Source organism: Acomys russatus, chromosome 24 (assembly GCF_903995435.1).
Source record: "Acomys russatus chromosome 24, mAcoRus1.1, whole genome shotgun sequence".
Taxonomy (NCBI): Eukaryota; Metazoa; Chordata; class Mammalia; order Rodentia; family Muridae; genus Acomys; species Acomys russatus.
In genome coordinates this window covers 15,623,304-15,634,459 of record NC_067160.1, presented here as the reverse complement: position 1 = coordinate 15,634,459, position 11,156 = coordinate 15,623,304, and the positions used below count along the sequence as shown (strand labels likewise).

The window sequence follows — 11,156 nt, the reverse complement described above, 5'->3', positions numbered from 1 at the left end:
TTATACAAATGTAGGGTTTTTGGCTTGTTAATGCTCTTTGGTCTAAAAGTAGATTCAATAATCTGCCCTTTCACTTATCACTCCTATGACCAACCCCTTTAAAAGAATAACAGACATCACCCAGAGAACGATCAAAAACCATCTACCTCCTCTTGGAAATTGGGGGGGTAATTTTCTTAAATTGTTTCCTGATGATTTGGGACATAGTTTTTTCTTTTGGGAGGCCCAAGAAAATTGGAATATTGTCAAGTCTTAAGAAAGCTAGTTATCCCTTCTACTGTCCAGTCTCTGAATTCTGAAAAAGCTCCGAGCTTAACTGAAGTCCAGACTGGAACAGTCTCTGACTCTGGACAGTCTAGAGAGCTGTTTTGAAGTCGTCCTGGATATGGATTTCCAAGGAAACAGTTATTGAGGCCATCTGTGAGGCTGGATTACTGGGGTTACTTATTTTGTCTTTTTTGGTGTCTGGTCCTCTTGCTCTGCAAAATAGTCTTTCAAAGGTATTATACATTTTTAAAAATTAATAAATGTATGAGCTGTGCATTGAGTGTAGTTCAGTTCTCTATAAGATTCTCTATAAGAATTTTTTTCTATAAGAAATCTTTATCTATGACATTTAAAAGAATAGTATGGTAAGTTCTGAGGATTTTGTAGTCAAAGATTTATTGGCCATGCAGAGCTGAAGTCCTGGCTGGAGCCATTTTCATCACTCAGTCAGTCTCAGAGCTGTTCCTATGTAGAGGGATCAGCAAATCAGGACTTGTCCTGTTTGGTCTTCTTGATTTCTTTCCTTCTGTCTGCAGCTGAGATCTCCAGGAGGTTTTCCCCTGTCAAATCTGATTTCCACCAGTTTGGATGGAATACACAGCTTTTTCTTTCCTATTGAGACAAGAGCATATTCTCCTTCCCAATGCAGCACATTCCGTGTCTTCCATTCTGAAGTTATGACATCCTTAATATAAACAGGCTGATTTAGTTCAGCAGGTTTTTTTTTTTTTTTCATTCTAAAATCCAGTTTATCTATGACGTGTGCCACTTGTCTCATTTAATAATTTTGAAATCAATGAATCATTACTTAATCTATTTTTGGGAAGATATATTCCCCACCTTTTTTATGACCACCTTTCAAAAGTTATTATTAGAGCTTTTCATAATTGTTTGACCTATAAGATTACACGTTATATTATATGTCTTAATGCCTAAAATATTGTTGTATTCCAATGGTGCTGAGGCACCATCAGACCCAATTTAAAAAGGCACCTCCAAGACAGTCATCATCTCTAACAAATGTGTAACCTTAGAAGCATGCTTTCCAGAATTTAAAGCAAAAGCCCATTGGAATTCTGAATGTGAACCTATGTATGGCACGGTGCATATATTTCAGTTCTCCAAACTTTATAAAATGGAGCATCCAAGCCACTGTATGACCTTGTTCCAAGGCAACACCAAACAGTATCTGCAATTCTACTTTAGCATATAGACCTTCATCCAGTAATTGAACCTAATATCCAGGTGAACCATGTTGGCCTATAGCTGAAGTCTTTATATCCAGCATCTTAATGGGATGCCATTCTGCAATTTTTTTTTTCAAGCTTTTCTCATCTGTAACTACTTCTTTTAGTGTTATTGTAAGTTCCAGATTGGATTTCTCTGAAGGTTCCCTATTTTGATTAAAAATTTCCTCCGATTTCTGTTCCATGGCCTTTAATTTAGCATCTGTTTTCTCAGTCTCTTCTTTCGGCAAGTCTGTCTTATCCTGCTCTCCCTCAAAAGAGGCTATACAAAACTTCAACTGTCACTGAAAAAATTATTTGTATGCTGAGAAAAACAAACACAAATGGAACCCAGAAGCACTGTGTCACCGTGTCGTCCTCCGTTGTCAACATAGAAAAAAAAATAACCTTCCTTAATCTCAAAATCGCTCCCGCTAAGGACTTTACTTTCTTAGACCCAGATTCCCTTCCAGGCCTGACCAGGTCAGCCGCTTCTCAGTCTGTCTCTGTCTCCTGCTTCCAGAGTCCGCCTCCTGCTTCCAGAGTCCGCCTCCCTCAAAGATCCCTGGCTCCTCCCCTACTCTGCCAGGTTATTGGATCCACAGCTGTTTGCTCCTCTGGCCTGCAGGAGTCAGGCCAGCAAGAGCCTCTTCTCAAAGAGATTTAGCATCTTGCCTTAGCTATGAAAGTCAAGCTTGGAAAAAATGGCTTGTGTTAAGTGCCACTTTTTTTCCCCCTCCTTCTTGCCAAGGGCTTCCTTAAAGAACTGCCTCTGGGGGTTGTATCAGCTTTTGTTTTTCTGCAGCCAGCTGGAGGCCTTGATGCTCTGTCGGAGGCATCTAACCAGGAACCTTCCAGCTCTTGCCTTAGAAACTGCTGTTGTTCTCTTAATGAACAGAACGAAGAAACTACTCTGTAGTTTTACTTTCTATATAAGTTTGGGCCCACTTGGTATGCCAAAATGTTAAAGATATTTTTATAAAACGGTGCTTGTTTCTCAATTTCTCTCCTAACTTGGCTATCACACAAATAATTGAGACTCTATTATTTGAACAAGCTTCACAGCACAAGAACTGAGCAGTTATTACTCTATTTTTATATTTTTTGGTTGTGGGCCTAGCCTTTAACGGCTGCGCCATCTTTCCAGCCCTATTACTCTATTCTTTACTCTCTAAACTAAGTTGGCTTCCTCTCAGCTTACATCTCAGAGATACTTACATTTTTAGCTTTTCCTGTTCAAGTGCGCGTGCGCTCTCTCTCTCTCTCTCTCTTTGTGTGTGTGTGTGTGTGTCTGTCTCTCTCTGTCTCTCTCTCTCTCTGTCTCTTGGACCTCTCCTGTGGCTCAATCCCCTACTCCCTCCTCTAACTCCTCTTCCCCTGGCAGGCAGGAAGTCCAGCCCTATTCTCTCCCCTGCTCAGTGACTGGCTGTAAGCTGCTTTATTGGCATATCAGAGGACAATTGGGGAGCAGGGTTTACACAACATTGAGATAGGAGATTTTCAGAACAAGGATTGCAACCAGATAAAAGGGCAGAGTACAGAAATCCGCATTTTAATTACACAATAACTTTATATCTACAGTTGTGCTCTTTTCCCAACATCCTAGACAGTACAGGAGGAACTAGGGAATGTTCTGGAAGTATGTAGAAAGGTATGGAAGGAGAGATAAGAATCCTTGACTTCTGTTTTGAAAAGGTTGTTTCTGAGAGTTCACTGTGGACTACATTTGCTTTCCATCTGCTATCTCTGTTCTGTAAGATTTTATTATTCTTTGTATGTCAGGAGAGGATCTGGAATTTTATTGCACATTTTTCTCTGTTGAGATAAATATTATTTCTTTCCTTTAATCTATTAATTTATTCAATGACATTGGTAGATTCTAAATTTGAACCTTGAACTAAAATCATATTTGATCATCTGGACATTCTCTGTGCTCTGAGATGTCTAGATTCTCAGTTCTCCTTTTCCTGTGGTCACTGGACTTCTCAGAAACTTGGCTTCTCAGCACTTCTTGGTTTTGTTTAGAGAAAGGTGGCTTCTTTCTTGCTCACAAGGGAAGGACTTGCAGCATTTACAAACACAGGGTTTGCAATTAGGGAGAGAGACCCCCGCTTGTTTGTCTTTTTGCTTCTTTGTTTGTCATTGTTATTTTTTGGGGGTTGGGTTTTTTTTTTTTTTTTAAGGCAGGGTTTCACTGTGTAGCCCTGACTAGTGTGGAACTCCTTACGTAGGCTGGGCTGACTCATAGCAGTCTCCCTGCCTTTGCCTCTCAAATGCTAAGACTAAATGCTGATGGCACCACACACATGAGGCCTGTTTGAGCGGTCCCTGCATTTGGTAGGTGTTGACCTTAGATGAGTTATTTTCACTTTTCACCTACACTAGTAAGGCTTATGATCCTTCACAAAAATCACAAGAATCAAAACTAACTCATGCTTGAAAAGGCTCAACGCTGGGCAGCACACACTGGATGACGTATAAGCTGTGGTCACTGTAGCGTGAGTGCACATGGTAGACTCCACGTGATATGGAAATGGTGACTGGGGCGGGGCAAGGTATCTTCATGGTCAAGAACATGCATTTTATGTCCGTGAAATTCATTTAGTCAGCAAAGTTAAATATCTGTTGCAGTGACGTACCTTCCTAAGCAGAGACAGACATCGTTTCTGAAAACAAACTCAGGATCAGAGAGACATAGCCTCTGTCTTTGTTACATTTGAGGGGAGAGATAGGTACCTGGGTATTTGGGAGAGCTCTCTGGTCATAAAGAGGGGGGCATAGGAGGTTCCACTGAGACCGGAGCCACAATCCTGGGGTTAAAAGCTTCGAGAGTCTTCTAGGTAAACGGAATTGCCTGTGAGGGGTTTGCTGTACTTGAAGAATAGGAAAGAGGCAAAGCTGCCAATGGGTGTGGAACATAAACTGCCAGATTGCAAGGCGCCAGTGAGGCAGTCTAGCGGAAGGTGTTTACTAGGGCTTCAGAGAGAGATAGAGATGCTGGCCGAGAGAGTAGATAGTAACAATAAAGGACAGTAGATAGACACTAATGGTATTTCGTATGCAAAAAGTAGACAGTACATTTGGGGAGAAAGTGACTGAAAGAAGGAGAGCCAGTGGGCAGGTAATGAAGGGACCCTGGGGACCAGGACTTGAGGGTTGGCTGATGTCCCTGGAAAGTGCTGCAGATGTGAGTGGGAAATTGTCCATGGGGATTGGGGCTGGGGAATCACTGATGACCTTGGAGGGCAATAGACTGAAGATGACACAGAAAGGCTCTGCTAAGCCCTTTGGGTGAGAGGAGAGGGGCAGCACATGGGCAACGTGGGCAGTCCCTGAGCAGTGGTGTGAGCTGAAGAAGTCGGTGTTTGGAAATTTGGGTTTTTTTTTTTTTTTTTTTTTTTTTTTTTTGGTTTTGCTTCTGCTTTTCATCATGGGCATGAAAAAAAAAATCAACAAGATGGCATCAAAAAATGAGGTTGTGTGGGGACTGAAAAGACAGGATAATCTAAAAAGCAGGTGTCTAGGAAGTAGGTTGTAGAGACAGAAGATTAGAGATGCAGCACCGGTTCCACTGTCACTGACGAAAGGGTGGAGTCACTAGATTGGGACACTTTGAGGTTCGTTTGGTTCCCTGGCGGGAGGAAGGTGATCACTGAAGAGAACGGAATAAATGAGAGGCTACAGTTCCAGAGGGTTAGAGTCCACGATGCCAGGAACAGCGGAGAGCTCATGTCTTGATTTGAAAGTGGGAAAGATGGAGGGAGGGAGGGAGGGAGGAAGGGATGGAGCGAGGGAGGGAGGGAGGGAGGGAAGGAGGGAGGGAAAGAAAGAAGGAGAGATTGGGAATCATGATAGTGTTTTGAAACCTCAAAGCCTGACCCTAGTCACACACCTCCTCCTCCAATGAGGCCACACCTTCCAATCCTTCCTAAACAGTTCCATTGGCTGAGGACCAAGCATTCAAAAGTTTGAGCCTACAGGCACCATTCTCATTCATATCGCCTCGAGAGATCATGTACGTTATTTTCAAAATGTATCCGATGTAAGAAGATATATAGGGAAAACAAAAATTACTGATAATGCCAAACCTAAAACCACTATTACCTTTGAGATTAGTTCCTTTAGCCTAAATTTGTTCTGCCTAAATTCATAAGAAAACAGATATTTAATGTTTTTTTAAAAAGATTTATTTATTCTATGTGAATGAGTGTTTTGTCTGTATATGTAAGTGCACTGTGTGGGTGCCTGGTGCCCTCAGAAGCCAGAAGTGAGCACCCGATCCCACGGAACTGGAGTAGAGGATGACTGTAAGCCATCCAGGTCCTCTCTGAGAATGCGTGGCGCTCTTACCTGCAGAGCCGTCTCTCCAGCCCCCCAGATGTTTAATTTTTAAGCATGATTAGAACCACATTATGTTTTTACTTTCATCTCTAGTAAGTTTTAGACTTTGCTTTTCCTTGCCTTCCAGGAGAGGATGCAAAGAGCTGCATCTGTGGTGATTCCTGCCACTAAAAAATGTCTTTAGACTGCGGTCTTCAAACGCTGAGTCCTGGTGAGGCATCTAGAGAGCCTGACACAGCAGGCCTGCGGGGGCTCAGGCACTGCCTTAAATGCATCCCTCAAGTGCTTCTGGCCATGTTTTCTGTAATCACACTTTGGAAACCCCTGGCTTTGGGACAGCTTTTGAGTCCACTAGCTTGTAAATTGCTGTTTTCACTTGTAAGATGGTGAGACTGAGATGGTTAAAAGGAAATAAAGAGTATTATAGGGCTGGAGAGATGGCTCAGAGGATAAGAGCACTGACTGTTCTTCCAGAGGTCCTGAGTTCAATTCCCAGAAACCACATGGTGGCTCACAACCATCTATAATGGGATCTGATGCCCTCTTCTGGCCTGCAGGTGTACATGCAGGCAGAGCACTGTAAATAAATCTTTTTTTAAAAAAGAATATTATAAATTATCACAAATTATAAGTTTGCATCATTACATTTTGAAACACTTTCAACAAGGTCAAACATTCCTTAATGGTTTCCCCTTTCCTATGAAGATTAATTACCTTTTGTTGCCTAACTTCTCTAAAAACAAAAATAAGATTTAAATCTCTGAAAGATTCTGTAAGCAAATGTCTGACTTCCCATCTACTGAAATCACTGCACCCTTTGGGACTACAAGGGACACATCATTAACTGGCATTGTGGTTTACGCCTTTAATCCCAGCACTTGGAAGGCAGAGGCAAGTGGATCTCTGCGAGTTCAAAACTACAGACACACATACTAACTCACAGAAGAAATGAGCTAACAATAAGGATCTTAGAGTAAAAATGGTCAAAAACAAGAATATCAGGACTATGAAGCCGGACATAGTTCTGTTTTCATTTTCATTTTTGTTTTTGTTTTTTGTTTTGTCGAGACAAGGTTTCTCTGTGTAGCTTTGGCTGCCCTGGACTCGCTTTGTAGACCAGGCTGGCCTTGAACTCACAGTGATCCGCTTGCCTCTGCCTCCTGAGTGCTGGGATAAAAGGCGTGTGCCACCACTGCCTTGTAGCAATTTGGTAATCCGATAGCAGCTACATCATCTTTATTTTCTCAAAGAGAGGAAACAACTTAGTGGTCAGGAGACAGGGGCCAAAACAACAGAGCTGTGGGGAGAGAACAGATTTCGGCTTCTGCAGAAATCTTACTGGCTTTTTGTAAAGGAGTGTCCCATCACAGACTGAGTACTGAGGAAATTAACTCGGGTGGCATTCGTTTCTTCCTTGAGAAGCTCGCTGTCAGTTTCTTTCTTTCTGTTTTTGGTTTTTGAGACAAGGTCTCTCTGTGTAGCCCAGGGCTGTCCTAGAACCAGGTTGGCCTTGAACTTACAGAGCTCTGACTGCCTCCGCCTTCAGTTGCTGGGATCCATGGTCATGCCACCATGCCTGGCATCAGTCCCTAGTCACATAGCTTCGTAGGCTGACCAGATTGAACTATATGTCCTGTGTTTGGTTTTAGGGGGAAGAAAAAGCAAACCACCTATTTTCCTTCATACTTAGTAAACAAATTGTTATATCCTTAAACTAGAGTATTAGCTATTAAACACATTAAACTAGATGAATGTGTTGAAATGAAAATACCTGTCCACCTCCGAGATATACTGTTAAGGGGGAAAAAAAGGTGCCCCATGTATACACTTAAAAACAACAACTGTGAAGTCTGGGCACACTCAGTCTTAGCACTTGGGAAGTTGAGGTTGAGCCAGGAGAATTTCAAGTTTGAGGTGAGTCTGGAGAGAGACTCTCTCTCTCTCTCTCTCTCTCTCTCTCTCTCTCTCTCTGACACACACACACACACACACACACACACACACACAGAGTTGCTTGTTTTATGTTTTATACACATGCATGCATATGCCTGTGCAGGCATTAGGAATGTTCTAGAAGGATATTTGGGCCATGGCTTATTATAGCTATTACCTTTTGAAGTTGGAACTGTGCACAGAGAAAATTGCTGTTCATTTGATGCCACTTGGTTCTGCCTCTGCCTCTTAAGTGCTGGGACTGAGGGCATGTGCCACCGTGCCCAGCTAGAACAATAATTTAAAACCCAAGTCAAATGATAACCATTGTCCTGGGGTTCAGCTTGTTCTAGGCTTTTTCGTCTTCCTGCTCCCATGGGCCCCGCTCTCTCTCCGGGCAGCCGTCATGCCCATACACGTGTACTCTGGACTCCTCCTCTTTGGAACAGTGATTGCGACAGTCCTCATGGGAGTGACAGAGAAGCTGGGTTTTGTCCTGTAAGTTTGTAACCTTCTTTCTTTTAACTTAAGCTAGCAAATGTTAAATACTTATTCACTGGGGAAATATTATGTAGATAGCCATTTTAAAAATGATTAATTTTTATTTTGTGTGTATAGTGTTTTATTTACCTAAGTAACTGTGTGCCAAATCCAATGCTGTGCCCTTGGAGGCCAAAAGAGGCCATTGGATTTCCCCCCCCCCCCCAGACTGGAGTTACAAGCAGGTGTGAGATGCCATGTGGGTGCTGGGAGAGGAATTTGGGTCCTCTAGGAGAGCAGTAATGCTTTTAATTGTTGAGCTATCTCTCTAGTTCCATAAATAGACATTTTAATATTAAAAATTTACTGTTAAAATATTTTAAAATAATTTCTCATCCCATAAATGTAGTGCAGTATCACAAAAACTATGGTAGAATTATTGGGGTTTGTGAGTTATGCATTCATTTATAGGGTGTGTATTTTGAGCTAATTGTAATTATATTATGCATACATTTTTATTTGTTTTTTTTTCAGTTTTTAAGTGATATACCATAACCCAAGTGCTGTATTCTTTTCTTGAGATTTTAATTTTTTAAAATTTTTTTTTAGTTTTTTTGGTATTCTACAGTGTGACTCACAGCATAACCTAAATGTCTTTAATTCCTTGCTTTAATGCCACTTACGTTGCAGCTGTACCAGGCTTCACCCTGAGCAGGTAGATTGAATGTGTGCTGTGCCCTTGTAACTGGGTCCATTTTTTCTTCCTAGGAAAAATTCCTACCATTCGTTCCCACCAGAAGGTGTTTTTACAAATACCATGGGCCTTCTGGTTGTGGTCTTTGGAGCTCTCATCTTTTGGATTGTCACCAGGCCACAATGGAAACGTCCTAGGGAACCAGGCTCTCTCCCTCTGCAGCTAAAGGGAGGCACCGCGGACGGAGTGGAAGGCACCATGGCGATAAACTCCGGCCACAGCACGGACACCCCAGATGCAGAGTTAAGCAGCGAAGGAGCAGCCCGGAAAAGAACCCTCGGCCTGGATGACGCTGGCCAGAGGTCCACCATGTGAAATGTAGACGCAGCCTCTTAACTTCTCTTTCAAAGTCTCAGCCCTACAGTTTAGCCTCTCCTGCCACTGGTGACTTGGGTTCATAGTGCCAAGGAGGATTTCCTGAGAGTCGTTGCGTTGACTGAGGCCCGTGAGCTTACTAATGTAAAATGGCATGATCAATATAAGTTGTCATTGATTCCTGTTTCTTCTTGAGGACTCAGGTTTTGGATGTGCCTGCCCGCGTCTTGTCTGAGCACTGTTGACCTCTTGCTACGCTCCATTAACTCTGGGAGCCCAGGGATTTCAGAATTAGGTAGAACCTGTTTAAACTTTTAAAATAAAACCATAAATACCTGGAACGGGTTTTAGACCATTGTGCCACACAGATAGTGAGTAAAACACAGGAGGGGGCGCTTTAGGAAAATAACTAGTTCCTTCCCCCCCCCCCCGCCCCCCACAGTGGCCTTCTGCTCCCTCCCTCTCCAGCCAGTTTGGGCTGGCATGGGCGCTGGACATGAGAGTGTATATGAGAGTGTTTTGGAGCAATTGCTGGGTCACGGGTAGCTGAGGAGATCTCTCGTTAGACTTGGAAGGTTTTCTAACACTTGCCCGGTGCCTGCACTTGCAGGAGTTGCTGTAACCTCTCGGTTCGGCTTCTGAACCTCTTAACCCCTGAATTCAAGCCCCATACACCTCTCTAGGTCCGCACCCGGTGAAGAGCACTTTCCCTCAGGTTTCTGTTTTTCTTTTCCAAAGTGCTTCCCTGACTCTTACTATATGTGCCAGCCACTCTCCTGCTAGGCACTTTACAAAACATTAGCTCCTGCAGCCCCCAGACGGACTTTGTGAGACAGGTATTGTTACAAGCCCCGTGTTTTAGGTGAAAGATCCAGAAGCTTGGAAAGGTTAGTCACTTGGCCCAGCATCACACAGCTCTTCCGTTGATGGAACTGACATCCAAACCCTGGCAGTCTGGCTCCTCTGTCCCGCTTCCTGTATTTCACTATGCTCCTCTCCGCAATTCTACTAATTTGGCAGCACTATGGTCTACCCCTGAATAAACTCGCTGATGGAGTCTAATGGAGTTGTTACAGGACGCTGCCTTACCCTTGGTCCTCGGCCAAGGGGACCCCTTAGATGGATGGGAAAGGCGCCATAAAGAGTTGGATGTAGATCATGGGGCCTCAGCCACTGCCAGCAAGCCAGAACTTGCCTTGATGCCCTTTTAATCTTAACAGGGCATCTGTCTGGCTGACAGGAAGCCCTGGATTAGGATACTCGCAGCTTCCCCTAGGAAGTCGTTTACCGTACTTGTTTCTTAGTGTCTTGGTTTAGCTGCTGAACGCATTTTTATTTGGAGACACTTGTGTCCTAAGCTGCCGTTCCCTGGGGCCATAGGCGGATTCCTTCCTGATTTTTGTGGAATTTGGAGAGCTTAGCAGGGGGGCTGAGTAGAATCTTTCACTCGGCCAGACTTCTCTCTTCTCAGCTCTGATGGAAAGCCGTAGCAGTAACTCTGCTGAGATGATTCTTCGTGGAGATTGGTTGATTTTTGGTTTCCCTGCGTTTTTTGAATCTGACAGTTGGGGCATGCAAGTGTGAGCCTATAGTTCCAGCTGCTTGAGAGGCTGGCATCTGGGGCTCAGTTCAAGGCCAGCCCTGGACAACACGGTGGCCGCCGTCCCTTGGGTTTCTGGTTTCCCTGGTACCCCAAGTTGGCCTCACTCTTTGTGTAACTGGAGGTGACCGTGAACATTTGGTCCTCCTTGCTGTCACTTCCCAAATGCTGGGTCACAGTCATGTGCCACCAACTTAGCACAGCTCTGTGCTTATTTTCAAAGACAAAATGCAAAACTACA

The 11,156-nt window shown here is 43.5% G+C and overlaps 1 protein-coding gene across 1 annotated transcript in view; it reads left to right on the top strand.

Moving 5' to 3' along the window:
- The window catches only part of LOC127207662 (plasma membrane ascorbate-dependent reductase CYBRD1), a 27,957-nt gene extending 18,427 nt beyond the window's left edge, over positions 1 to 9,530 (top strand). Inside the window, exons 3-4 of the mRNA XM_051167087.1 lie at positions 8,110 to 8,264; positions 9,015 to 9,530. Coding sequence (XP_051023044.1) covers positions 8,110 to 8,264; positions 9,015 to 9,315 — 456 coding nt within the window. The 3' untranslated portion in view covers positions 9,316 to 9,530. The remainder of the gene's footprint in view (positions 1 to 8,109; positions 8,265 to 9,014) is intronic.
- The last annotated feature ends 1,626 nt before the right edge of the window (positions 9,531 to 11,156 follow it).